We start from the raw sequence: 25,095 nt of genomic DNA on the forward strand, positions 1-25,095 counted from the left end.
AACCAGGAGGGAGAAATCTTGCAGCTCAGTTCCAGCTTAGTTTTTCATTCTTCTGCAACTGAAACATGAGCTGTCTTCAGAAACAGAATTTTTACTATCCAGTTCTTGTGGGCATTCAAGAGCTTTGGCAAAAGCCTATATTGTTTTGGGTGTCTCCATGACCAACAACTCACTGGAAGGTATCCCACCACTGACACTGGGGTTTTCCTGTAACAACCTTTGGCTTCTGTGGACACCATTATTTACCCCTACCATAGGAAGTTTATGCCCTAACTAAGCCTCTCTTTTTCTTTTCCTTATATATTATATATTTAAAAATTAATTAAAATTTTTAAATTTATAAGCAGAGAGAGATAGAGAAGAGAGACAGATGGAGAGAATGGGCATGCCAGGGCCTCTAGCCATTGCAAATGAATTCCAGATTCATGTGCCACTTTGTGCATCAGGCTTAACATGGGTACTGAGGAAAAGAACCCAGGTCATTAGGCATTGCAGGCAAGTGCCTTAACTGCTGATCCATCTCTCCAGCCTCTTTAGTTATAATTAGTTGACAAAGAAGTGAATTTCCCTATGGCTTTTTCATAATATCTTAAGTTTAAAAAAATGTTTTATTTATTTATTTCACACACACACACACACACACACACACACACACACACACACAGAGAGGGGGGGGGAGGGAGAGAGAATGGGCACAGGGCCTCCAGCCACTGCAAATGAACTCGACACATGTGCCACCTTGTGCATCTGGCCAACGTGAGTCCTGGGGAATTGAACCTGGGTCCTTTGGCTTTGCAGGCAAATGCCTTAACCCTCCAGCCCATAATATTTTAAGTTCTGATTTATCCTCTCCTTCCTCTTTCATTTCCCTCCCTGACACCATGTTAACTTTTCCACTCTGTATTCTTCCCCTCTACTTAAATGTCTATTATCCTTTCCCCTTAACCCTTACTTTCTTACCTATCTCATGGCTCCTTTCTAGCTTCCAGGCCTCTACTAACTCCTGCTTTGACTTGCATACACACCTAAAAATTTGAATTTAGGATTGGCATATGGTAAAGAACATGCAGCATTTCTTTCTGAGTCTTGGTTACCTCACTTATTATAGTGTTTTCCAAATCCATCCATTTTCCTATGCATTTCAAAATTTCATTTTTCTTCAGAGCTGAATAAGACTCCATTGTGTATATGTGCTACATGGTCATCATCCATTCATCAGGTGATGGGCATTTAGGCTGACTCCATTTCCTAGATACTGTGAATAGAGTAGCAATGAACACGATCATTTTCTACTTCCAGAATTTCTCCTCCATCTCTTCTCTTTTCAGTTATGACCTGCATGCTCTTTGAATCTTAAATCACCCCTAGGAGAATATATATATATATATATATATATATATACACACACACATATATATATATGTGTGTGTGTATATGTATATATGTGTATACACATACATATATATACATATATATGTGTGTGTATATATATATATATCTTCATCCTTACAATGAAAAGATTCGGGGTTACAGTCTTTAATTTTATTCTCTTCGAGGTGATGCTCTCAGAAACACCTGCAGGCCATTCATCACCGGATGACAGGCTCTGGGCACGACGTGCTAAGCTGCAGCATCGCTCTCCCATAGCCACCTCTGCGCCCCTTCAGTGGTAACAGACCCGCCAGTTCTCGCGAGAACGTCCTTTTCGCGGGTCGCGCTGCGGTCCTCAGAGCCGTGGGGAGCACGCCGAGCCTCCCGCCCTCTGCGCTTCCTGCGCACGCACGCGCAGAGCGGGACAGTTGGTGGCTGCATCGCCCCCTCGGCTCACCGCCCCCCCCCCCGCCCCCTTCCGCAGCGCGCTCCTTCGCCCGAGCGCCGGACGCGACACCTCGGCGCACTCGCGCTCAAGGGCGACGGGCGCGCAGGCGCCGCCGGGGAGCGAGGCCGCGCAGGCGCGGACGGCGTTGGCTTCGCGAAGGCCTTCAGCGTTTCCCTGAGCGAGAGGAGGAGGCCCTCGGGTTGTAGGTGAGGAGGGCCGGGCCCCGCCGGCGGCGGCGGCGGCGGTGGCGGGCGCGGGGCCGAGCGGGCGGTGGGCTGCGGCCGGGAGGAACCGGCCTGCGGGGCGGAGGCAGGAGGGTCTCGGGCCGGGGCGGAGGGCCGCCGCTGCCCCCTGGACGCCCCGCCGCCGCGCCCTGCCCGTCCTTCCCACCGCGGGGCCGGTGTCATCCTGGGAAACGGGCCGGGTTTCAGGGGGCCTGGAGCCTTGAACCCCAGACCCACTGTGCCCAGCATCCAGCAGGCGGGTGCGAACACTCCGGGTGAAGGAAGGGAGGATGCTGTTGGTGCACCTTCCTAAGCAGAAACGAGGAGGCGGCGGCGGCGGCGGCTCGTTGCTCACGGTCAGCCTAGTGCTAGTGGAAAGCTGCGTGAGTTCGTGCCTTTGGGGTCCCTGCCTGCGTCGAATGCATCCCTGGGACGCGGTGCATCTCTGTTGTGCAGAGCTTACAGAAATGTGCGCTGGTAGCTTTCCTCCTGAGGAAGGGGGGGGGGGTCTAGCTGTCGTCTCCTTGTGTACGTGATCATGCGTTTCCCATCAGAATCGTGGGCCTGTGTCAGAACGAACGAATTAGGCAGAAACGAGATCAGTCTGTAGACTAAACTAAGACGACTTGGCTTTTGCAAAGTATCTCTAAGACGTAGTGAAACAAAATTCTGAAATTAGAATCTGCGTGTATATATGGGTGCCTTTGAACACCGCACCGTGTCTTCTCGTTTGTCAGCATGAAAAAAAAAAAAAAAAAACAAAAACCCAGACAAACAAAACTTGGAACATTTCAGCTTGAGTATATAAGACCTGCATTTCTGGATTTCCCTCCCAGACTTCTGGCAAAATTTTAACAGTCACCAGCATCAGTTACAATTGTGAATATCAAATTTAGCAAATATCAAAAGTGAGACTGTGCAGAAAGTCAGCAGTGGATCTTTGAAGTCCAGGATTGAGTTGTAAAATTGAGACCGTGGAACTCTGTAGCTTTGAAGAAAGTTTTACAGTTTGATGCATGCAGTACGATTCCATTATTTTGTCTTTCCTGTGCGCTTTCCTCCTATTATTTTTTTATTTTTACTTTTTGTTCATTTTTATTTATTAGCTTGAGAATGACAGAGAAAGAGGCAATATAGAGAGATTGAGAATGGGCACGTCAGGGCCTCCAGCCACTGCAAACGAACTCCAGACGCGTGCGCCCCCTTGTGCATCTGGCTAACGTGAGGAATCGAGCCTCGAACCAGGGTCCTTAGGCTTCACAGGCAAGCGCTTAACCGCTAAGCCATCTTTCCAGCCCTCTCCTATTGTTTTTTGTTTATTTGTTTGTTTTGGGGTTGGTATTGATTATCCAACTTATGACCCTGCCCATGCTAGGCAAATGCTCTACCAGTGAGCTCCCCCTGTCCCCCCCCACACACAGACACACGCACACAGGCTTTCCTCTATACTTTAAATATAATTTTTATATATGCTTTAATTCTTTAAAATTTAATTAGATTGTGTGTGTGTGTGTATGTGTATGTGCAGGACCTCTTGCCCCTGCAAACGAATGCCAGATGCATACACCACATTTTGTGTCTGGTTTACATGGGTGGCTGGGCAATTCAACCTGGGTGGTGAGACTTTGCAAGTAAGCACCTTTTAACTGCTGAGTCATCTTCCCAGTCCCTAACTCTTTCTTCTTTCTTTTTTCTTCTTCGATGGTTTTTGTTTTTTGAGGGAGAGTCTCACTGTGTCCCAGCCTGACCTGGAATTCACTATGTAGTCTCAGGGTGGCCTGAACTCCAGGCAATACGCCTATCTCTGCCTCCCAAGTGCTGGGATTAAAGGTGTGAGCCACCACACCCGGCTACTCTTTCTTAATTTTGTACCCTTAGTGTATGTCATATCTGACAGGTACAAAATTTAAACCGAATTCCTAGGCAAGAAGTTTGTCGGGCCGAGTGTGGTGGCATACACCTGTAATCCTAGTTCTCAGAAGGCTGAGACAGGAGGATCACACATTGGAGGCCAGCCTGGCCCACGTAGCAAGTTGAGGGCAGTGTGAAGCCCTGTTCATTTATAAGTGTAGCAGACAGCTGTGGGTTCACTGAAATGAACTTCCAGACCAGGCACAGTTATGGAGGAAGGGATTTGTTGAAGCTTACACATCCAAGGGAAGTTCCATAATGGCAGAAAAAGCTGGCCTGCTTTCACAGGTCCAGACACAGAGAGAGAAGCCACAGCCAAAAGCCATACAGCACAGCACACCTCAGGAATTCCAGCTAGACACATTTTGCATATCTTTAGATTGGAATTTCAAACCCACCGCCACACCTTAGGGCTGTACCCTAAGATCCACCCAGTGACACTGCTTCCAGCCAGGTGCCTGCAGATGCAAACTGCAAACTTATAAAACACTGAATATATTAAGGACCATCTATTCAAACTACCACAATAGGTGAAACCTAGCAGAAGTCCAGGTTTAGAACTGGACTAATTGTAAATAGTTTATTTAGTTTGTGTAGTGTAGGATTGTTCTGTATAGTAAAATCTTGCTCATGGTACTGTTTGAGGTAGTTCTGTAATGTGGACATGGCATTTGAGTTTGTAACAGGTACGCAGCAGACACTGCTACAGGATAGATCTTCACTATACAGAGGAGCAAAGGAAGGATGTGGTCCTTAGTATTGGTACAATTGAGAATTCATTGTGAGGGTCACATGGGCATTCTTCAAAAGCTGGGTGAATATTGAGTAAGCAAGATACAAAGTCAAGGCATCTTGTTTTCAAAGGCTAAGACTTCAGAGTGCACATCAGCTTTTGGTTAACAGATTATTGAGGTCAAATATGTCCTGTTTTTAATTACTGGTAAAATTATACTTTTTTTTTTTTGAGGTAGGGTCTCATTGTAGCTCAGGCTGGCCTTGAACTCACAGCAGTCTTCCTACCTCAGCCTCCCAAGTGGTGGGATTAGAGGCATATATAGCATTTTATTTCAAGAAAAGCTTTAGGAGAGATGATATTTTAGATGAATACATTTCAATTAGTATGATCTTTTTTCTCTTTTTCTTGTCATCTTTGAGACAGAATCTCCTTGTTATAGCCCAGGCTGGCCTTAAATTTGAAATCCTATGGCTCCAGGCTCCTAGATATTGCCTGAGATCACAGGCATGTGGCTCATACCTGGTTCAGTCTTGGTGTGTGTCTGTGTGTCTACAGTACTGGGAATTGAACCGAGGGGGCCTTTGTATGCTAGGCCAGCATTCTACTATTGAGCTGTATCTCTAGTCATATCTTAACGTTTCACTTTTAAACATTTTGAGAGAGGATCTCACTAAGTTAACCTGGTCAGCATTGAAGTGACTCTGTAGCCCAGGCTAGCTTTGAACATTATGATTCTCCTACTTAAGTCTCTCTAGTGCTAAGATTAAAGGTGTCAGTCACCATGCCTGGCTGGAATCCTGAAGATTTTGGTTAGATGTACTTTTAAGGTTCCTTAACAAGTTTATTTTGGGGCTGTAGAGATGGTTTAGCAGTTAATATTCTTGCCTGCAAAGCCAGAAGACCCAGATTTGATTCTCCAGGACCCACACAGGCCAGACACACAAGATGGCAAATGCATCTGGAGTTTATTTGCAGTGGCTAGAGGGCCTGGAGTGCTCTTTCTCCCTCTCTTAAAAAAAAAAAAAATTTTTTTTTCTTTATTTTGTTGTCTTATATAGGCTTTTCCAAGATAGATAGGGTGTGTGTATGTGTGTGTGTTTAATACTAGACAGAGTTTTCTCCTGAGATTCAGAGTTCCTCTTTCTTTCTTTTCTTTTTGCATATGTGTGTATGTGTAGTGGGATTAAGTATATATTACAGTTTAACAAAGCATCTCCTTTAGCCTGTGAGAACTTTTCATTTTTATTATTTATTTGATTAATTTTTTATTATTTTATTTATTAAAGAGAGAGAAAGAAAAAGAATGGGCATATCAGGGCTTCCAGCCACTGTTGGGCCCTGAAAGGCCCAGGCGTGAGGCCTAGTGAAACTTCCTGAGCTTAGCTACAGTTTGTAGACCTATCTCTGGCCAGCTAGGACTCAGCAAGACACCTAATGGTTTCTGGCCCGCCACTTTCGCGTGTTAATCGTAATTACCATTTCAATAGTTAAAGTTTACTATTGGTCCTTACCTCTTCCCCCATCCTAAAATCCCTGCCTTCGTCCCCAACATGATATAAGCAACTATTCAGAGTAATAAAGCGAGTTGTTTCTGCGAGTTCTTGCATTGAAAAGACTCCCTTCTCAGTGTGGTCTTTCTCCGGTGGCCAAGGGAGGTTTCTGAGTCGTCCGACACTCATCATCCCCTCAACCCCTAGGGAGGAACCAGCAGGCCTGGTTCTTCCCTCGGCACTACCTGACTGGGAAGGAGCCCGGCAAGCCACTGCAAACAAACTCCAGACACGTGCTGCTTTGTGTATCTGACTTTACATGGGTTCTGGGGAATCAAACCTGAGTCCTTTGGCTTTGCAGGCAAGCACCTTAACCGCTAAGCTGTCTTTCTAGCCCCTATATTTTATTTTTTTAATTTATTTTTTCCGAGGTAGGGTCTCATTCTAGTCTACGCTGACCTGGAATTCACTATGTAGTTCCAGGCTGGACTTGAACTCAGTGATCCTCCTACCTCTGCCTCCTGAGTGCTGGGATTAAAGGCATGTGCCACAATACCTGGCAACTTTTTATTTTTTAAAGATGTACTTATTGAGGCTGGAGGATGGTTTAGTTGCCTGTGAAGCCTAAGGACCCTGGTTCGATTCCCCAGTACCCACATAAGCCAGATGCACAGGGTGGCCCATGCATCTGGAATTCGTTTGCAGTGACTAGAGGCCCTGGTCCATTCTCTGTCTGCCTCTCTCTCTATCTCAATCCCTTTTAAATACATAAATGAATGAAATATTTACAAAAATAATTCAGCTGGGTGTGGTGGCACACGCCTCTAATCCCAGTGCTCAGGAGGCAGAGGTAGGAGGATCACCATAAGTTTGAGGCCACCCTGAGACTACATAGCAAATTCCAGGTCAACCTGGACTAGAGTGAAACTCTACCTCAAAAACAGCAGTTAAAAAATAATTCATTAAAAAAATGAAAATGTATTTATTTACCAAAGAGAGGTGAGTTTGGGCTCACCAGGGCCTTTTGCTGCTGCAAGTGAACTCCCAGTGTACACACTACTTTGTGCATCTAGCTTTGTGCAGGTGCCTGGTAATTGAGCTGGAGCCACAGGCTTTATAAGCGAGTGTATTTAAGTGCTGAGCCATCTCTCCAGCCTGAGAACTTTCTTTTCTTTGAAATGCAGTCAGAAAGATGACCTCTGGGGAAATGGCTCAGCAAGTAAGGGCACTTGTAGCTTAAGCATGAGGGCCTGAGATCCTCCTAAGTTTGATTCTTCAGCACCCACTTGTAAAAGCTTGGCATTGTCTCATGCACTTCTGTAACCCCAGTACTGCATGGGATGGAAACTGGAGAATCTTGGGTTCACTGACCAAAAACTGCAGCTCTGGGTTGAGGAAGAGATTCATCTCAAGGAAGTGTGTGGGTGAGCAGTAGAGGAGGCCACCTTATGCTCTTTCCTGGCCTCTGAATGCATGCACATGGGTTGTGTGCATCTGCATACATGTGTGTGTATATGCCTCAAACATATCACATACCATACTATATGCGCTATACGCACATATGTATACGCAAAGAAAGATGACCTCTGAATTTCAGGAGGAAATGCTTGTTTAGTGTATCAAGTTCTTCTTTTTTTTGGCTAGAATAGAATGCCTTTGATTTTTTGCTTTGTTTGGTTTTTGAGGTAGTGTTTCACTCTAGTCCAGACTGACCTGGAATTTACTGTGTAGTCATAGGGTGGCCTTGAACTCATGATATCCACCTACCTCTGCCTCCTTAGTGCTGGGATTGATGGCATGTGCCACTACGCCTGGCCTGTTAATTAAATAGAAACTTTGTATGGACACATCATATGTTGGTACCATCATTTCCCTCCTTCCTGTCCCCACTTCACTGAGAGCTTTCCTTAGTAGGATTGTTGGTATTCACCATGGAGTTGTATGAGTTGGTCATGGGGGGGCAATGTCTCTGGATAGTCCCTCCTACCTTGTGGTTTTTACATTCTTTCTACCCCCTCTTCTGCTAAATTCCCAGAGCCTTGGTAGATGTGCTTTAAGTCTACCTTAGTGTTGAGCTCTCAGCAGCTTCTGGATTTCTGCTTTAGTGTGTTTTGAGTATCCTCAGTGTCTGTCTCCATTACCCTGGCCCCAAGTTGTCAGGCTCTCCTTGGAAGCAGCATTCCTGGTCATCTCTCCAGTTCCTCTGTGGTTTCATCTGGGCCCTAGCTGCTGTGTGAAGGGTGGCTCATCTCCTATTAGGGAGTCAGCTATCCTTGCCTTATTGATAGATTTTAGCTGACCTTGGTTCTCACTGCTTTCTAAAAAAGAAAAACATGGGCTGGAGAGGTGCCTTAGAGGTTAAGGTGCTTGCCTGCAAAGCCAAAAGACTCAGGTTCAATTCTCCAGGACCCACATAAGCCAGATGCACATGGTAGTACATACTCCTGGAGTTTCTTTCCAGTAGCTGAAGGCCCTGGTGCACCCTTTCTCACACTCTTCTCTTTCTCACTTTCTCTCAATCTCTCTTTCAATGAAATAAATAAATAAAAGGCCTTAGAAAAACATAAAAATTAAAAAAGAAAAAGATTCTCAGCTAGGTGTGGTGGTACATGCCTAAAATCCCAGGACTTGGGAGGCAGAAGTAGGAGGATCACTATAAGTTCAAGGCCACCCTAAGACTACATAGTGAAATCCAGGTCAGCCTGAGCTAGAGTGAGACCCTACCTCAAAAAACCAAAAACCAGGGCTGGAGAGATGGCTTAGCGGTTAAGTGCTTGCCTGTGAAGCCTAAGGACCCCGGTTCGAGGCTCGGTTCCCCAGGTCCCACGTTAGCCAGATGCACAAGGGGGCACATGCGTCTGGAGTTCGTTTGCAGAGGCTGGAAGCCCTGGCGCGCCCATTCTCTCTCTCCCTCTATCTGTCTTTCTCTCTGTGTCTGTCGCTCTCAAATAAATAAATAAAACCAAAAACCAAAAAACAGAAAGAAAAAAAAATGAGGTTCTCCAATGGAGATTGAGATCAGGATAGGTTGAAGGGGATAAGCATTGTTAATTTAGAGAGAATTTGATGGGTGTAGCCTCACCTTAGCCAAAGACTAGTGGGAGCTTCTCAAAGGCATCCATAATTTTGGTTTTCATAAGATTCTGACTTGCTTCCCAGTTCTAGCTCTTTGTTCCTTTCTACGAAGTAGCTCTCTTAGCGTATCAGAGAGCCATTGGTTACCCACCTAGGCTGTGTGCCACAATTGCAAAGGCATGTACATTGCCTTTGAATACTATAAGATTAACATTAGTGATACAAAAGAAGAAAAAACCTCACAGAATAGAAGAGTACAAGAACTGTACGAATGAATGCATACTAAATGCTTATTCCATTGTCCTTTTGTTTCTTTGTAAGATATGTGTAACACACCGAGTTACTGTGACCTAGGAAAGGCTGCCAAGGATGTGTTCAACAAGGGATATGGTAAGTGTGCAGTGATGCATTTCCAAGTTGGCTAAGAGTTGGTATTGAATGCCTACAGGTATAAGTTACTGTCTTAGTAAAACATGGATAAGTTGACATGAATTTATATCACAAGCTTTAAGGGATAACTGTTAACAGACTCTTGTATTTTATTCCTTTTTTTTTTTTCAAGGTAGGATCTTACTCTGGCCCAGGCTGACCTGGAACTCACTATGTAGTCTCAGGGTATCCTCGAACTCTTGGCGATCCTCCTACTGAGTGCTGGGATTAAAGGTGTGCGCCACCATGCCCGGCTTATATTTCATTCTTTAGAGGTACTTTACAAAAACTAAAAGCAGTTATACATGAATGCATGTGCATATTTAATATTATTTGCAATGTATGGTAATATATGCGTATAATATTTATGTTAGCCCTGGGGATATTAAAGTGCTTTCCCTCCTATATATTGCTGCTTTTTTTTCCCTGAAGTTGGGTCTAACTCTAGCCCAAGATGACCTGGAACTAACTTTGTAGCCCTGCCTGATCTTGAACTCAAGATAGTCCTCCTACCTCAGCCTCCCAAGTGCTGGAATTAAGGTGTGGGGCATTACCATGCCTCGCTATAATGCTTTTTTTTTTTTTTTTTGAAACAGGATCTCACTCTAACACAGAATGACTTAGAACTCAATTTGTAGTCAAGGCTGGCTTGGAACTCACAGTGATCCTTCTATCTTAGCTTCCCAAATGCTGAGATTAAAGGCATATGCCATCATATCCAGTCTTCCATATTTATTTATTAATAAAAGCAAAGATACAACTCATACCTTCATTAAAGTAATAGTGTGTTCTCTGTTTCCAAAGAGATGTTTATTTTTACCTTTTTAAAGTTTTAGCTTTGGGCAAGGCATGGTACGCTCACCTTTAATCCCAGCACTCAGGAGGCAGAGGTAGGAAGATCACCATGAGTTCAAGGCCACCCTGAGACTACATAGTGAATTCCAGATCAGCCTGAGCTATAGTGAGACCTTACCTTACAAAAACATCAAAAAAAAAAGTTTTAGTTTTGGAGCTGGGGATGTAGCTCAGTTGACAGAGGGCTTGCCTAGTGTGTATGAAGCTCTGGACTCAATCCCCAGCATCCCATAAACGAGGTATGGCAGTACATGCCTGTAATCCTAACACTCTGGAGGTGGAGGCAGGAGGACCAAGGTCATCCCTGGTTACATACAGCCCAGCTGGTAGCCTGGGATACCTGAGATCCTATCTCAAAAAATGAAATATGCAGAGCACGGTGGCACATGCACTCAGGAGACAGAGGTAGGAGGATTGCCATGAGTTTGAAGCCAGCCTGGGACTACAGAGTGAGTTCCATCCTGGGGTAAAGTGGGACCCTACCTCTAACCCCCCCCCCAAAAAAAGTAAGCTAAGTTTTTTGTGCCATATACTTTTTTCCTACTACTAATGTTACTGTATTTTTCTTTGTGTAAATGCATCAGCATAATATTTTGGGTAATTTTGGTTCTGAGCACATATTTTTCATTTTTATATTTTAATTTTTTTAAAAAAATGTTTCATTCATTTATTTATTTGAGAGAAAGAGGGAGAAAGAATGGGCATGCCAGGGCCTCCAGCCACTGCAAACAAACTCCAGGTGCATGCGCCTCCTTGTGTATCTGCCTTATGTGGGTCCTGGAGAACTGAACCTGGATCCTTTGCCTTTGCAGGCAAACACCTTAACCACTAAGCCTTCTCTCCAGCCCATTTTTATGTTTTAAATGTATAACTTTATTCATTTTGAGGGGCTTTAGACATATATTTAGTTGTAACTCAGTTTATTTTGGCACTCTCACCTAATGAGAATACCATGTATTTTCCACACAGAAGCTCCTGTGTACTATTTATATAGATTTTGAGTTAAAAAAACGGGATAATATTAATATTTTATGTATTACTTTTGTGTGTGTGTATGTTTTTCTAGGGTTTGGCATGGTCAAAATAGATCTGAGAACCAAGTCTTGTAGTGGAGTGGTGAGTACCTAATCCATTTTTAATAGCTATAGCATAATTAACTTACAGAATTGGTTTTAGAGTGGTTGGTTACTCCAGTTGTATGAAAGAAACAGCATACTTGACTTTGTGGTATCTCCTCTATAGCACTGCCTCAGCTTTCAGTGAGACAGTGGAACCTGGAGCTAGGCTGGATATGGGGGTCCTTTGTGTTTATTTTCATAGGACTATATTGAATCTTATTCTGCACCATGGAGACTTTTTCTGAATGAAAAACCAAAGTGACATGCAGAGTCAAGGCATACTTAGCAGAGTAGTAGTTTTGTTTTTTTTTAACCCCTTCCATAGTTATACATTCTTTTGTATTTTTATTTTTTTAGGTAGGGTCTCACTGTAGCTCAGGCTGACCTGGATTTTACTATGTAGTCTCAAGGTAGCCTCGTAGTCTCATGGTGATCCTCCTGCCTCTGCTTCTTGAGTGCTGGGATTGAAGGCGTGCTCCACCACCCCCAGCTAAAATTTATTCATTTTTTTATTCACAAGTATATTGAGAGAATGAGAGAGAAAATGTGGGCATACCAGGCCCTCTTCTCACTGCAGACAAATTCCAGATGCATGCACCACTTTTGAGTATTTGGCTTTACATGGGTATTGTACAATTGAATTCAGGTCAATAGTCTTTGCAAGCAAGAATCTTTAATCACTGAGCAATCTTCCCAGCCCATAGTTATACTTTCATGAATATGTATACAAGTACTGAAAACTGTCCTTCTGTTATAATGAGTTCATATAAGTTTTCTTGCTTTTTAATGAAAACATATTAATTTTAATCCCTGTCCTTTATTAATATAAAATGTAGAAGTAAATATTGTTATATGTGTCCATTTAGAAGATTAGTTTTACAGTTTTAACCTGATATTCTTGACTTCCAGTCACTTTTTATTGGAAGTTAAGAATACTGTAAAGGACATATTGACATATTTCCAAAGTATCATTAGCAGAGATTTTATTCATTAAATCTCAGCAAATAGAATACTTTTTCCAGCACTAGGGATTGAACCTAGGGCCGTGTGCATGCTAGGAAAGTACTCTATCATTGAACAACATCCCCAGCTCTTTTTTACTTTACTTTGAGACAGGATCTCACTAAATTGCCCAGACTGGGGTCTTGAAATCATTGTGCAGTCCAAGCAAGCTTTAACTTTCAGTTCTCCTGCTCCAGCCTTCTAAGTTGTCTGTACCACTGGGCCCCTGTGTGTTAGGCAAGCACTGCCGCTGAGCTACACCTCCGTCCCCAGACATTTAAACTCACCTTATTTTGATTTCTCCTTAGAGTCCTGATCTTTTATTGGTATTGTCCTATTCAAACCTAAGCAAATTTTACTTGATTCTATTAGAAGGATAAAAGACGTGGGACTCCTCTGATAGTTCATAATGTATAACTGCACTTTGTCACAGTTATTCTTCCCCTGGGTTTCTCTAGCATAAATGAGCATATGTATCTTCCTCATGGTTTGGATAAAATAAGAAATACATGCATTTTGAATAGATTTGAAAACTTGTACAAGTTATGTTTGTGTTGCAAAAGTCAACTATAACTTTTTTTCCCCTTTTCTGCTACTGTGGTATGGTAACATTCTCTCAGATGGTAAGAACAAAAAGTTTACTTGTATGCCTGTTTTATGACTACTTTTGGTCTCTGTATTAATGTAGGAATAAATTTTATCTGTTGCTCCACATTTCTCTGACTTTGTTTAACAGTAACATTTTTCATTTTGTGGCTTACTAGCATTTAATGTAGAACTGAAGATGTTGTGTGCTTGTCATGAATGGATGTTGTGCTTATTTGACCTAATTGTGAAATTATACCAGACTTAAGAAGTATGAGCTTGGGATTCAACTTAAAACATTTCTAGCCTTCTCTTTGACATTTGTACTTCTGGTACTTCAGATTCTAGACAAGGTTCCAAACACAGAAATGATTATAACAAGGACAGCATAGAGACTCCTTCATCATGTCAATTTTGTGTGGAAGGTTTCCCTAACCCCAAAATATCTATCTACCTTTGTTATATTTGTCAGGTTTTTGAGAAGTAAATGCAAAAAGTAAAACATTGAGTACTTGGATCTATTATTAAAAGAAAACATTTGCCACATTAAAGAATGAATTGGACTCTTAAACATGGCTAACATTTTTATTATTTTTCCTAAGGCTTTGCCCTAAGTGCACAGTATGATATTCACTTTGAAAACCTTCTGTGTGGTGTTGATAAACAGATCATAACCTCACAGTGGTTTCATTTGTCTGTGGAACTAGTTTTTGAGCCAGGGTATGTGTTAAAGGGAGGGTTCATGCTGCAGCCAGAGAAGCAATGAACAGCAGTCTCCACTGCTGGTGGCAGGATTCAGAGACAGGCTTTGAAAACAGGGCCACACAGGGTGGTGGTGATTGTTTTTGCATGTGTATATGTGTGTAGTGTGTATGCATGTGTGTGTGTTGCATGTTTATGTATGTGGGCATATGCATGCATGTATGTAGACACCAGAGGTGGATGTTTGGTGTCTTCACTTATTATTCCCTTTATTTATTGAGGCAAGGTTCATCAGTGGCTAGTTTAATTAGCCAGCATGTCTCCCATCCTGTCTACCTCCTGAGTGCTGGGATTACAGGCAGGATGCCATGCCCTCATAGAGTTTCCATGAATGCTGAGGGTCCAAAAAGGAAGCACTTTATCCACTGAACCAGCCATCTCCCCAGACCTAGAATGTATTAGTGACAAGTGTTAACTGTTTTCTTCCTCTTAGAAGAAGGTTTAATTGCTTATTGTCATATGCCTGGAATGACTATGAAGTTGGGAAGAGATTATAGGAATCCTTAAAAGAACTTCCAAACACTATTCCCCCTTTGAATAGGGTTAACATTTCAAATCTGTGTGACGGTGGGGGTTGCTGTGGATTCCTATAAATGTTTGGTACAAGCACTTTAGAAGGTAGACCAGATGGAAGAGGTAAAGGACAAGTTATAGGACTTTGTTTTATTGTGAAAAATAGGTAGACAATTTCAAATCTTGAGGTTGTTTATGTTGAAAGTTTCACAACACTCTAAATGTATTTAATGTCACTTCAGTTTATTCTTAAAAATGATCAATTTTACATTGAATGTGTCTTCCATAATAATTTTGTTGTTTGTTATTTCTTTTTTGGTAGTGCTGAGGTGAACTCAGGACCTTAAACATACTGGGCAAGCACTTTACCACTAAGCTCATAAAAATAAGAATTTTAGAAAGCAATAGGCTTGGGTGTGTATCTTAGTGATAAGAGTATTTTCCTAGTCTGGGTAGGGCCCTGCGTTCCATCCACAGCAACCCCCCTCCCACATACATGAAGTCACACAGATTTAAAGGGGGAATAGTGTTTGGGCGTTCTTTAAGGATTCCTAAATTTACTAATAGTCTGAAAGGTATCACAGAGAACTGATAGTCTTGTTAGGCCTTAAAAGTGAAATGCTTCAGATTGTGCATGTGTGCACACACACATGTAAAGACATTTATTTTCAGTAACCTTTTTTTTAAAGGAGATCCAGGCGTGGTGGTGCACGTCTTTAATCCCAGCACTTGGGAGGCACCGTGAATTTGAGGCCACCCTGAGACTACGTAGTGAATTTCAGGTTAGCCTGAGCTAGAGCGAGACCCTGCCTTGAAAAACAAAAAACAAAAAAAAAAAAAAAAAAGAATTTAACATATCTATTAAGAAAGAGAGTATATAGGACAACAAGTTTAACTAGGAAGGAGAGAGTAATGGAAATATGTAAAACTGGTTAAAATATTTAGGGATTGGGAAGGCAGAAGGGAAACAAAGAGCTGTGCTGTTGTAGCATACTGTGGTAAAAAGTAATCTGGATTCTGATGCAGTGCAGCCATCTGAAATGAATATTTCTTTTTGGTGAGATGATTTTAAAGTAGCTATTTTTAACTACTTACCAGGAATTTTCTACTTCGGGTCATGCTTACACTGATACAGGAAAAGCATCAGGCAACCTAGAAACCAAATACAAGGTCTGTAATTACGGACTTACCTTCACTCAAAAATGGAACACAGACAATACTCTTGGAACAGAAATCTCTTTGGAGAACAAGGTAAGGGAAACACTGGAAGTTATTTGTAGGTTTTATGAGTACTGTGTCACACTGCATCTTTGTTCTGCTCAGTTCTTTTCAGTCTGTTACACGGCAGCACATCTGTGTAGAACAGACTGTAGCAGTTTAGTTTAGCTTTGTAATCATTACAAAATTTCCTCCACAGAAAAATGTTTCTAAAATTCTTTAAATGTTTTCAAAGAGAAAAGTGATAAACAGTACTTGTCAGTTTCCCACTATGTACAGTCACCTTTTCCCTCTTTTTGTTGTTTTTTTCAAGGTGGGGTTTCACTCTATTTCAGGCTGACCTAGAACTCATTTTGTAGTCTCAAGAAGCTGGCCTCAAACTCACAGTGATTCTCCTACCTCTCCCTCTTCCTTAGTGCTGAGATTAAAGGCAAGCACCATCACACATAGCTTTTTTTTTTTTTTGCATATGAGTACATGTGCTTGTATATGGAAGCTAGAGGACTACCTTGGGTTTTATCCTCAGGAATTCTGGCCTCTTCCTTTTGAGGTGGTCTCTCCCATTCAAGCATTAACCTGACCCAACTTGCCTAGCTTCCAAGCTCACATGTGAAAGAGATCCTCCTATCTACCTCCCCAGTACTGGGATTACAGGCTCACACTGCCTTGCCCAACATCTTATGTGGGTATGGGGGATTGAACTCAGGTCCTCATGCTTGCAAGGGAAGCACTTGACCCATTGAGCTATGTCCATAGTCTCTTGTTTGTGGGTTTTGTTTGTTTGTTTGTTTTTGTTTTTCAAGGTAGGGTCTCACTGTAGTTCAGGCTGACCTGGAATTCACTATGTAGTCTCAGGGTGGTCTTGAATTCAAGGCAGTCCCACCTTTGCCTCCCAAGTTCTGGCATTAAAGGCGTGCACCACCATGCCCAGCTTTCTTGTTCGTTTTTTTGAGAGTGGGTCTCTTGTAACACTAGCTGGCCTCAAACTTGCTATGTGGGTGGGCTTTCCTTGAGCTATTGATCCTCCTGACTCTTATCTCCCAAGTGCTGGAATTACAGGTGTGTGCCACTATCCCCAGCTGTTTCTTAAGATATGTGTCTATGTGCACTGGTGTATATAAAGAGGGACAGCTAAGTAAGTTGGCTTTGTTAAGCATTACAATAATTTCAAGAGAATAGCAAGATTATTTTGTTATATTGGAATTAGTATTTTATACTGTAATTTATGTTATATGTTGTATAGGGATTAGGACTGTATGTTTTAACCTTTTTTTATTTTGAGACCAGGGGTCTGGTTATGTTGCTCAGGCTGGCCACAAACTCTTGGGCTTAAGGGATCCTGCTGCAGCTTCTTCAGTGCTGGGACTGTAGCTGCATGCCATCATGCCCAGTGAGACCAATGTTTTGATGGAGAACCATGAAGAGGGCTAGTGGGGAAGGGACAAGGAAATATGGGGAGGTGATTTGTTATATAATTTAATATCTGTCTGTCTTGGTTTTTCGAGGCAGGGTCTTGCTCTAGCCCAGGCTTGCCTGGAATTCACTATGTAGTCTTAGCCTGGCCTTAAATTCATGGCGATCCTCCTACCTCTGCCTCCTGAGTGTGGTGGGGATTACAGGCGTGCACCACCACACTCAGCTACCTGTCTTTCTTTAACAACTTCATTGTTAAAGAGGAAGCCACAAGAAGCTTTAGAATTTGCTTTTTGTTACATAAGGAATTGAAAGTTACTAATTGGTAATTGACAAATTTTTGTTTTTCAGTTGGCTGAAGGGTTGAAACTGACTCTTGATACCATATTTGTACCGAACACAGGGTAATTATCCAAACCCTATTTTCTGATTTGTTTGTGAAGTTTAAGATTAGGGAGTTACAATGGAAAGTGTGGAAGCAGTAAGAAATTAGGTCACTATTAAGAATGTTAGAGAACTTGTGTATAAAAGAACAGGAGAATTTGTTCAAGGAAGGATAACATACATTTCCACTAGAAATTGAACAAGTAAGGAAAAATTTGTTTTTTCCAGAAAGGCACATCTAGTTCTAGTTTTGGAACTAGAAGAATCTGAGACCATAGCTTATTACCTTAAACTATTTTGAAGGTTGATAGGTGTGGTAAGTATGTAATCTCCTGGCTCTGAAATACCAGCATGAGTACTTTTGTTGTTGTCTTGATTTCTTAGCCTCTTTAAGTCCCCCAACCACTTGTTCTGATTCCTCATGTAAAGAGTGGGATTGTGTCATTTCCTGTCTGCCTGACATGAATCTCTACTTTCTGAAGGGCAGGGGGGTTTGGTGAATACCAAATAGAATTCTCAACTGTAACCAGGTGTCCTTCCTGTCCCATGCATTAGTTATATGTAGGACAGATATTCTCATTTTAAGACTTAATTGCAACAGATAAGGGCACTTAAAAACTAATGTGTACACTCAGAATTGAGCTGCAAAAGTCTACTTATTTCAATAGTTAAATGAGTCTTGAATACTATTTTTTGTGACATTTGGAAATGTTTAAAGAGATCTTAGTTTTCATATGTCTTTCTATACACATTTTAATAGTATTGTTAGTGAAATGACTTAAAATTTTTTTTTTTTAATTTTTGAGGTAGGGTTTCACTGTAGCCTAGGCTGACCTGGAATTCACTGTCTAGTCTCAGTCTGACTTCTAACTCATAGAAGTCCTCCTACCTCTGCCTCCTTTGTGCTGGGATTAAAGGTATATGTCACCATGCCTAGCTGAAATGACATTTAAAAATTTTTTTACAAGACATATATATTTATGTAGTAATATATAGTGTTTTAATAGGTGTATTCATTGTGTAACATTCAAGTAGGGTAAGCATATGTCTCCTTAAAAATGTATCATTTCTTTTGGTGAAAAGAAATTCAAAATCCTTTCTTCTAGCTCTTTTGAAATATAGGGTACCTTATGTTTAGTGACCCTACTCTTCAACAGAACATCAAAACTTATTTCTCCAGTCTTTACCCTTTCTTTTGTTTTCATTCTTGCATTTTTGAAAATGAATCATAAAATACCCTATTATATGAACTCCTAGGGAGGAATAAATAATAATTACATATGTGTTTCTAACCCTAACAAGTTCTATGTATACAGCTAAGAAGTGTGTTTTGAAGCTATATATATATATTTTTTTCTAATAAAATGATATTTACTTTAGAAGAGAGTGTTATTGCAAATATTCCTGGACAGTAGTAGAAACTTAGGTTGTTTTCATTTCTTACAGAAAGAAGAGTGGGAAATTAAAGGCTTCCTATAAACGGGATTGTGTCAGTTTTGGCAGTAATGTTGATATAGATTTTTCTGGGCCAACCATCTATGGTTGGGCTGTGTTGGCTCTTGAAGGTTGGCTTGCTGGCTATCAGATGAGTTTTGACACAGCCAAATCTAAATTGTCTCAGAATAATTTTGCCCTGGGTTATAAGGCTGCAGACTTCCAACTGCATACTCATGTGTAAGTATTTATAATTCATTCCTTCTTTCATGTCACTGCAGTTCCCACCCACCCCAATTTAGTAGTTGTTAGCATGCTGACCAGGTTAGAAGCGATGGTAATATGGCTTGACGACACACCAGTCTTGTTATATTGTTTTCTTAGTCAGCAAAGCGTTGTCAGGAAGCTTGTGCATGGAGCTTGTGCTGTCAGCTCCTGGTGCCAGCCTTTACCCCAGACTTCAGGATGCTCTAGAATCAATCATTGGGATGGAAACAGACCAGAGCATATGTTATATCTTTTGTAAAGGAATATTTTAACGATATTCTGATTTCTCTGATACCATACTTATCTTCATTGTATGTGAAAGTAGGTGTTTGGACTATTAAAAACAGCCACCAAAGCTGGGTGGGAGTGAGACCCTACCTCGAACCCTCCCCCCCAAAAAAAAGGATATTAAGCCAGGCGTGGTGGCGCACACCTTTAATCCCAGCACTGAGGAGGCAGAGGTAGGAGGATCGCCATGAGTTCGAGTCCACCCTGAGACTTCATAGTGAATTCCAGGTCAGCCTGGGCTAGAGAGGCCCTACCTCGAAAAACCAGGGGGAAAAAAAAAAGCCACCAAATACTTTGAGCATCCTGGAACATAATGATTCTGTGTGGGTATTTTGGATAGAATGTAGTTACTCCTATTGCATTCAGAAGCAAGTGGAGTCTTCAAAGCAATCCTGAATTTCAGTTATATAGGTTGCATCCTGTTGGTTGAATCAGTTTGAACTTTTAAGACTATATTTTATGATGTGACAGAAGAAGTGCTGACACTTATGGGAGGCAAAAACAAAGAATGAGCTGGTTATTTGTAAGGTGTTTCAGGTTGCCCTTACTAGGTTACTCTAATTCTCCTAGGAGAACTAAAACTTAAGTTCAAACAGCCATATAGACAAATGTATTAGAGTTGATTAAGCATTGTTATCAGGAAACTATAGGGTGTTTCAAAAAAAAAAAATCCAAAAATCCAAAACTGTGGGTTCATATATGGAGCAGTACCTGCCGGGAATTCTATGAAAGGTGTGTTGAATGGAAGGTGCTTTCTCTAAGGGTATTTATGTGAGAGTGTCTTATAGTATGCATGTGTGTGTGTGTGTGTGTGTGTAGATGCATGTATCCTGTGCACTTGTGTGGAGGCCAGAGAAGTCAGATGTCTTCTTCCTGTTAATCTGCTTATTTCTTTGAGACAGGGTCTCAACTCAGAACTACCATTTCCCACCCCATATTCAACATAGTTGAATTGTGTCTAAGAAATTTATACTATATGGAAAGCCAAGTAAATGAATCAGTTACTGTATTTTAATTAGGCACTGACAAATAGCATAACTGTATTTAATTTTTTTTAAATCTTATTTGTGTATTTGTTTGTTTATTTATTTATGAGAGTGAATGGACGCACCAGGGTCTCTAGCTAGTGCAGATAAACCCCAGACGTGTGTGCCACTTGTGCATCTGGCTTTATGTGGGTCCTGGGGAATTGAGCCTGGGTTGTTTGGCTTTGCTTTGCAGGCAAGTGCCTTAACCTCTGAGCCATCCCTCCAACCCTGTATTTCATTTTCTGTTTTTGTTTGTAATTTTTTTTGTTTAATAGTCATTTATATTAGAATTTGCTGGACTCTCTAATTGCATAATGGGATCTATATTTAGATAGGTGTGGAGTTTTTCCCATATCTTAATGGGACAAACTAATATTTTTGACATTTTCTCACATATGAAAACAGGAATGATGGTACTGAATTTGGAGGCTCTATCTACCAAAAAGTTAATGAGAAGATTGAAACCTCAATAAACCTTGCATGGACGGCTGGCAGCAACAATACTCGTTTTGGCATCGCTGCTAAATATAAGCTGGATTGCAAAACTTCTCTGTCTGTAAGAATGTGCTTCCAGATTGGATCTGTTCTTAGGGTTTCAACCCAGTTGTAAATGAACATTGTGATGTGGCTATAGTTTCAAGTTCTTATTAACTTTAAGGGCTTTGTTCACTGTGTAGTGAAAAGGTTATAATGCCTGCAGGCAAGAAATGTGGGTTCTAGTTTTTGTTTCTTGTCTGACAGTTTGAAGTCATTTTATCTCTTTGGACTTAGCATTACCTCTAAATGCAGGGAATTAAGATCACCATTTCTGGGACTGGGAGATGACTCAGTAGTTAAAGGTGCTTGTTTGCAAAGCCTGCCAGCCCAGGTTCAGTTCCCCAGTACCCATATATAGCCAGATGCACAAAGTGGCATGTTCATCTGGGAATTGTTTACAGGAGTAGGAAGTCCTGGTGCACCTGTTCACTCCTCTCTCTCCTCCTCTCTGCAAATAAATATGTTTAAAAAGATTATGTACTTGCTTCAGCAGCACATATACTAAAAATAAAGTTCACCATTTCTATAGCTATTAGTAATTCTTATTCATACTAATGGAAATTGAGCTTTTATATATCATATACTGTGCCAAGGCTGTACATATATTATCTTTCTTAATTCTCATAACTGTTATATGTGCTAAAAATCCTTATTTTCATCCCTGTTCTACAGATGAGGTAATAGGCCAAAGTTTGGTCAGGGTTACAGTAAGGAGCAATGTCACAATATGAACCCAGACCATTTTTGTTTGTTTTTTTGAGGGAGGGTCTCACTCTAGCCCAGGTTGACCTGGAATTCACTATGTTGTCTCAGGCTGGCCTCACAGGGATCCTCCTACCTCTGTCTCCTGAGTGCTGGGATTAAAGGTGTGTGTCCCACACCCTGGCAGAGAGAGAAAGGATGGAGCAGATAGAGAAAGAATGAGAGCATCAGGGCCTCCAGCTGCTGCAGATGAACCTCAGACGCATCTGGCTTTATGTGGGTACTAGGGAATTGAACTCTGGTTGTTAGGTTTTGCAGGCAAACGCCTTAACCACCAAGGCATCTCTCCAGCCCCCAAGTTGGTTTTTAAGGCACTCAAGTTAATGCTATAACTACTGTCAAAGGTTGTAAATTGTATCTCAAAGACTTCAGCATATAGGGGTGCTCAGCAACACAGTGTGCTTGAAAGATTAACTCAAAACCATTATGCAGAGTCCCCACAATTCCAGATGGGAGAGGGGGAGAGGGGGAGGGAGGAAGCAGGGGAGAGAGGAAACCAGAGCACCAGGTCCTCCTGCCACTGTAAACAAACTCCAGATGCATGTGTCAGTCTATACTTTGGGCTTTGTGTGGGTACTGGAGAATGGAACTTTGACAGTCAGGCATTGTAAACAAGTGTCTTTAACTGCCAAGCTGTCTCTCCTTATTTTCATCCCTGTTCTACAGATGAGGTAACAGGCCTCCTCTTTACTTCATAAAATATTTATCTTTTCATTTATTTTTTAGTTTTAACAGTTCTAGGTCAATGTGCTTTAAGCTTTGGAAACCTTAAGCATAAAGTAGTGGTTGCATTCAAGTTATGTATTGTGACACTGATTGCTTTCTAACTGTTTCTATTCCATCTCTTAATCTTAGGCCAAAGTAAATAATGCCAGCCTAATTGGACTGGGCTATACTCAGACCCTTCGACAAGGTAGGTGAAAGAATTAATAATGGAGGGTCAGGGTAGAAAGTTACAGGTAAATAATGAGAATAACCTATGGGCCAACTTAAAAAAACAATATATTTATTTATTAGAGAGAGAGAGAGAGAGAGAGAATGGGTGCGTCAGGGCCTCCAGCCACTGCAGACGAACTCCAGACGCATATGCCACCTTGTGCATCTTGCTTACATGGGTCCTGGCTAGTTGAGCCAAGGTCCTTTGGCTTTGCAGGCAATGCCTTAACCGCTAAGCCATCTCTGCAGCCCTGGACCAACTTTTAATAAATGGTTGATCCATACCATTTTGTAGCATTTGGGAGAGTAAAACAGATCAAGTACATTCACTTGTGTATGTTTATGCTTCTGTTGCTCTGACCTTCGAGTTGGGATGATCACTCACTGTTCTTCATCCTGGACTCCAGATTGCCTTACCTGATTGTGCTCTACTCAGCATAGATCAGCGGGCTTTCGACAGCTCTGTGCTGCTTCAGGATTGCTTAGACCCAGTTACATTCCATGCCACTGACTATTCATTATTTCTAGAAAATTCAGATGAGTGCAATACTAACTGCAAGTAACTGGTGTCTTCTTCTTCCTAGGAGTCAAATTAACCCTGTCAGCTTTAATTGATGGAAAGAACTTCAGCGCAGGAGGTCACAAGGTTGGGTTGGGATTTGAACTGGAAGCTTAGTGTGGTTTTGAGTAGCATCAAATCTGTCCCTGGAAGTGAGGAGAAATGAATCCACTATGTTTTAGCCTTAAAAATCTGTGAAATTTCAGAAGTGTGAACTTTTTATTCTTCCAAAGAATTGTAATCCTCCCTACACTGAAGCCTAGTGATTACAAGTCCATCCTAAGGGACGTCCTTGAAGGCATGCCTGGAAGTTGTCACATTTGTGCCACATTTCATTTGAGTTCTGCAGTGTTAATTTAAATGTGTTCCTCAGCCACAGCAACAGTAACGGTGTAGTGTCAACTTGAAGAAAAAGACCCAACCCTCCAGTTTGTACATCAGGTCCTGCATGTCCCACCCCCACTTTTTCCATGACCTTTTATTATATTGGTCTGTGTGCTGTAGTGGAAATTTTGGTTTCGCATCAGAGTAAAATAAAATAAACCCATCACATTTGGAACATAAGTGCTTATCTGATTTATTAGTGGTGGTGATTTTTTGTTTTGAAAAGTACTTCCATTGGTGGAGTTACATCTAAAATCTCTGGGCTGGTCTCGTTCTCTTCTCCGGTTCCCTACACCTGTGAGGGATGAGGCAGTGGTTTTGTTCTGCTGGTGGAGAGAAGCAGACCTGTTAAAAAACGAGCTTCTTACTGTGGTAAGAGTCATGTTGAAGTATTCTACAGCTGCCGAGAGGACGTGGAGTTGGTGAGTGCTGCAGGCATGGGCGCAGAGGGAAGAGAGACAGATGGGATAGGGTTACAGCGCTCCGTGACGCCTCTGGCACCTCCAGGGCCTCAGAAAAATATTTCTGATCACCAGATCTGGAAACATAATAACCAAACCAGGAGGTACCAGTTTAGAAAAGAAGTGAGTAGGCTCTAAATATTCCCAGAGCTTACTTAAATCATCTAAGAGTAGAATTTATCTCTCTCTCTCTCAAATATAGAAATAATATACATAGGCTGTAACCAATACAATTTAGAAGTAAAATTGAAAATTGCCATTTTTTTTTTAAATTTATTTATTTTGAGAGCGACAGACACAGAGAGAAAGACAGATGGAGAGAGAGAGAATGGGCGCACCAGGGCTTCCAGCCTCTGCAAACGAACTCCAGACGCATGTGCCCCCTTGTGCATCTGGCTAACGTGGGACCTGGGAAACCGAGCCTCGAACCGGGGTCCGTAGGCTTCACAGGCAAGCGCTTAACTGCTAAGCCATCTCTCCAGCCCGAAAATTGCCATTCTTAACAGCCTTTCACAACTACTTTAACAACCATAAACAGTTTGATATATATCCTTGTAGATACTTTTAGTGTTTAAAAGAGATTTCATAGACATCTACATAGAGCATTAAAGCAGTATCTTCTGATGGTGTGTACTTTTACATTTAACCCTATATGCGTCCTTGTTCATACTGCAAATGCCCATAACACTGAATGTTAGGGGCCTTTGTGTGTCTTGTGTTTTTTACTTTCATGATTTGGTATGACTATAGCGCACTTATTCTGTGTTATGTAGTTTGCATTATGACCAGTGCAGCATTGAATTCTGTTCATTTTTGTTTGTTTTTTGTTTTTTGTTTTTCAAGGCAGGGTCTCACTTTGGCTCAGGCTGACCTGGAATTCACTATGTAGTCTCAGGGTGGCCTCA

At 41.6% G+C, this 25,095-nt stretch overlaps 1 protein-coding gene across 4 annotated transcripts; it reads left to right on the plus strand.

Annotated features, from left to right (window-relative positions):
- Positions 1-1,910: 1,910 nt before the first annotated feature.
- Vdac3 (voltage dependent anion channel 3) lies at positions 1,911-23,909 on the plus strand. Of its 4 annotated transcripts, none has more exons than XM_004669022.3 (10): positions 1,911-2,025; positions 9,577-9,645; positions 11,606-11,655; positions 13,280-13,282; positions 15,618-15,770; positions 17,502-17,554; positions 18,981-19,208; positions 20,957-21,107; positions 22,706-22,763; positions 23,371-23,909. In XM_004669022.3, the coding sequence occupies exons 2-10, from the start codon at positions 9,579-9,581 to the stop codon at positions 23,460-23,462; spliced, it is 855 nt and encodes a 284-aa protein (XP_004669079.1). In that variant the 5' UTR covers positions 1,911-2,025; positions 9,577-9,578; the 3' UTR covers positions 23,463-23,909. The 4 variants fall into 4 exon arrangements, with proteins under 4 accessions (XP_004669079.1, XP_044987770.1, XP_044987769.1 ...); XM_045131834.1 differs by lacking the exon at positions 1,911-2,025 and adding an exon at positions 2,271-2,399; XM_045131835.1 differs by lacking the exon at positions 13,280-13,282 and having other exon boundaries at positions 1,936-2,025.
- Positions 23,910-25,095: the final 1,186 nt, after the last annotated feature.

The sequence above is a fragment of the Jaculus jaculus genome, chromosome 12 (genome assembly GCF_020740685.1).
Source record: "Jaculus jaculus isolate mJacJac1 chromosome 12, mJacJac1.mat.Y.cur, whole genome shotgun sequence".
Classification (NCBI taxonomy): Eukaryota; Metazoa; Chordata; class Mammalia; order Rodentia; family Dipodidae; genus Jaculus; species Jaculus jaculus.